The following is a 3,199-nucleotide window of genomic DNA, read 5'->3' as shown; positions in this document are numbered from 1 at the left end:
CACTGGCTTCCATCCTCCGCCCCCCTCTGCCGATCCCTCCACTGGCTTCCATCCTCCGCCCCCCTCTGCCGATCCCTCCACTGGCTTCCATCCTCCGCCCCCCTCTGCCGATCCCTCCACTGGCAGTTATGCACCTCTCTGTCCCAAATCACATCACCAAAAATATCACCCAAACCGTCCTCTTTGGTCCTCGCAAGACCTCTCACTCTCTCATCACCTCCTTCCATACTCCCCTCCAGGACTTCTCCAGAGCCTTTCCCAACCTCTGGAACTCCCTACCCCAAATCTTCCCACCAATCTCCTATTCTGTCTGCCTGTAGGTGATCCCCCGAAACCTCCTCTCTTCAGGTAAACCTCTTAGATCCAGGAAATGTATTTCCCTCATTCAAAAGTACTAAAATTAAGTTTTTTTTTCCCCCCTCAGATCTCCCGCCGCCGCCAGAGCCCCCTCCCGCTCATGAAGAGCTGTGCTCGGGGGGCATGGAGTGCTCCGCGTCATCGCTGGAGAGAGACGCCAGCATTACGTCCTCCATAGAGAGAAGAGGAGCCGCCGGGCAGCAGAGAGGAGCTGCAGCTCACCCGCTGCACCACAGAGAAAGTGAGACTCCTGCCTACTTCATACGTGTAAACCGTTTCCAGACGTATTCATAGCGATCAGATGTTGGTGCATTTTGTTCAGATCACTGGGCAGTACAAGAGATCGTTCTTTAGCCTTGCAGCACTGGGATTGTGGGTTCAGTTTCCACCAGGGTCTGCACATCCAAGGAACTTGTATGCTCTCTATGAGTTTCAATACATAGTTATCATCTGCTTATGATGGACCAAAGTCCGAATTCCTGAATGGAGAAAAGACCCGTCCAATCTACTTCTGTATCTTACCATAAAAGCCCCAATGGATGGTCACAATAGGACAGCCATCTATCCAGTCACCATCAGTGGAAGGGGACTATGGGCTTCTGTCTGCTTTACTGAACCAGCAGACGTATTAAAGTGCATCAAAACCCAACAATGAGCTTCTCTTATTTGCTCCCTATTGCTTTGAGGACGTGCTGTGGTTGGCTGGGATGGTCGGTTGCTATCAGGGGCGGACTGACAACACATGGGGCCCCCGGGCAAAATACGATTATGGGGCCCCCCTTGTGCTCCGCCCATATACAAGCCCCGTTACTGTATAAAGTACTGCTGGTATTTGTAGTCCTCTATATTCTGCATTGCTGCAATGGCACCTGCTATAGAGGACTACAAATACCAGCAGTACTTTATACAGAGGCCCCAGGCTGCCGCATCACGTACCTGGCTGCCTGCAGCTCCTCGGGCTCCCTTCTCAGCATCCGGCGGTCGGTGTTTACCGGCGGGCCCCTGATCTCTGCGCGGGCAGTAGCGTGGGATACTGGCGCCCCCCACCACTCCGCACGTCCCTCTCCATAGCCTTCATCCTCTCCACGGCCCGTGCTGTGTCCCGTCCCGCGGCTCCCGCCAACTCTCTGCCCACTGCGCCTCGGCTCGGAATGCTGGAGAGACTGCTGATCCCAGCAGGCCGCGCGCGGGGGCAAAGCAAAATGCAATTTGTAATGGGGGAGCAGGGGGCCACGGGCCCCATACTGGCCACGGGCCCTCGGGCAGTGCCCGAATGGTCAGTCCGCCCCTGGTTGCTATCGTTTTCCAGGGACCCGGGCAGAGGGGATTGGGGAGCAGGCTGGAGAGGTTGTAGATTGCAATGTGTGTGGGAAGGGGGAGGTTGGATGTGCAGCATAGCTAGATATGACTGCGAGTCATTTTGGTGACACCCCTCCAATGGTGTCACCCGGGTGCGGGCCGCACCCCCCTTTGTGACGCCACTGGGTAGACTGTCTGGGGTCCCATGATCTCTAATGGCGGCTGTGTAAAGGGGTCCTTGAAATGAGTACTAATAGAGTTGTCAGCACTGTAACCATCAATCACCTTCCATTGCTCCGCCCCCATACTGAAGCTGATGTCTGGTTGCTGCTCATCGCACCCATTCTGAAACGTCTTTTCCTGTATTAAACAATCCCTCTCTGTTTTCAGACGAAGAGATCATTCCATACTGTAAACCCAACTTCCTGTCCCGGAGTCAAATGTCCGGCAACTGCTCCACATCGGGAAGCAGCTCGTCCCGGGGGTCCGCGGGGTCCCGGGGTCACCCATCTGGAAGGAGCAAAACAGGAGAGCGGAAAGAGGTAGGAGACCGTGTGTGAAATTAAAGATTGCCCCCCCCAAGATACAAGATATCGTTTCTGGGATTAGAGAGTGTTAAAGTTCATGTATGTCCCCCAGAAAAAAGAGAGCGGCGCACGTATCGGGTAACCCGAACACCGCCGTGACTCGCCGCCAACCCGACAGAGCAAGAAACACAAACGGCTGACTGCTAAACCACCCACGCAGAATCCTAAACAGAGGAAGATTCAACCTGCTGGGTGTCAATGAGCAAAATATATCCCCAAATCTCATCGGTCTCTGGCCTCATATGTACCTGGAGAGGTCACCCAGCCCGGTCATGATTTGTCTCAGCCAATCACTAACACTTATCCTAAGATTAGGTCTGTACAGTCCCGTCTGATTGGACGATACAAGAGCATAGGTGTCAATGCGACCTCAATGGCATCTCGAAGCCAAACCTTATGATTTTTGCTTTTTTTAAAGCTGAACTTCATGTAAACCACAAAATACAAAGATGAAATACACACACTATATTGCCATAAGTATACCTCATGCACATGGGCACATGGGGGGGCCTGATTGGCTCCTTGTGCTGTTTCTCCTTCCCCCAGTCTAAGCTCTGCTGTATAGAGGCTGATGAGCAGGTCACATTTAGATACTTGCATGCATATAAGAAATATTTTGCACACAGAGCTGCTGTCATTGTGTCTGATGTCTGCCTGGAGATCCAACTTTTTGAGAAAACATATCGTGGGGCTCTGTAGTTTTAGGTTACATTTCTGCTCATTGTTACATTGTAGCGTGTGATGAGAAGTCCTGAATGGCTCCGTGCCGGCTCCACACATGGAATATGGAAAGATGTTCAGAAGCGCCGGCTCTCTGCGCTGAGTGAGAACTCGAATGTATTGTGGAGTTTTCAGCACCCGGATATTATTATGCCTCTAATGGCAGCGAGCGCGGAGCTCATCATTACAGGGGGGGACGGGGGGGCGGGGGGGGCAGGACACGCGGGGTGGGTGCG

At 53.0% G+C, this 3,199-nt stretch overlaps 1 protein-coding gene across 1 annotated transcript in view; it reads left to right on the top strand.

Moving 5' to 3' along the window:
- Positions 1-3,199, top strand: part of ROBO3 (roundabout guidance receptor 3) — a 136,753-nt gene that overhangs the window by 128,830 nt on the left and 4,724 nt on the right. The window contains exons 28-29 of the mRNA XM_018564975.1: positions 425-598; positions 2,047-2,198. Coding sequence (XP_018420477.1) covers positions 425-598; positions 2,047-2,198 — 326 coding nt within the window. The remainder of the gene's footprint in view (positions 1-424; positions 599-2,046; positions 2,199-3,199) is intronic.

The sequence above is a fragment of the Nanorana parkeri genome, unplaced genomic scaffold, assembly GCF_000935625.1.
Source record: "Nanorana parkeri isolate BGI_ZX_2015 unplaced genomic scaffold, ASM93562v1 scaffold802, whole genome shotgun sequence".
Taxonomy (NCBI): domain Eukaryota; kingdom Metazoa; phylum Chordata; class Amphibia; order Anura; family Dicroglossidae; genus Nanorana; species Nanorana parkeri.
This window is presented reverse-complemented; position numbering and strand designations above follow the sequence as displayed.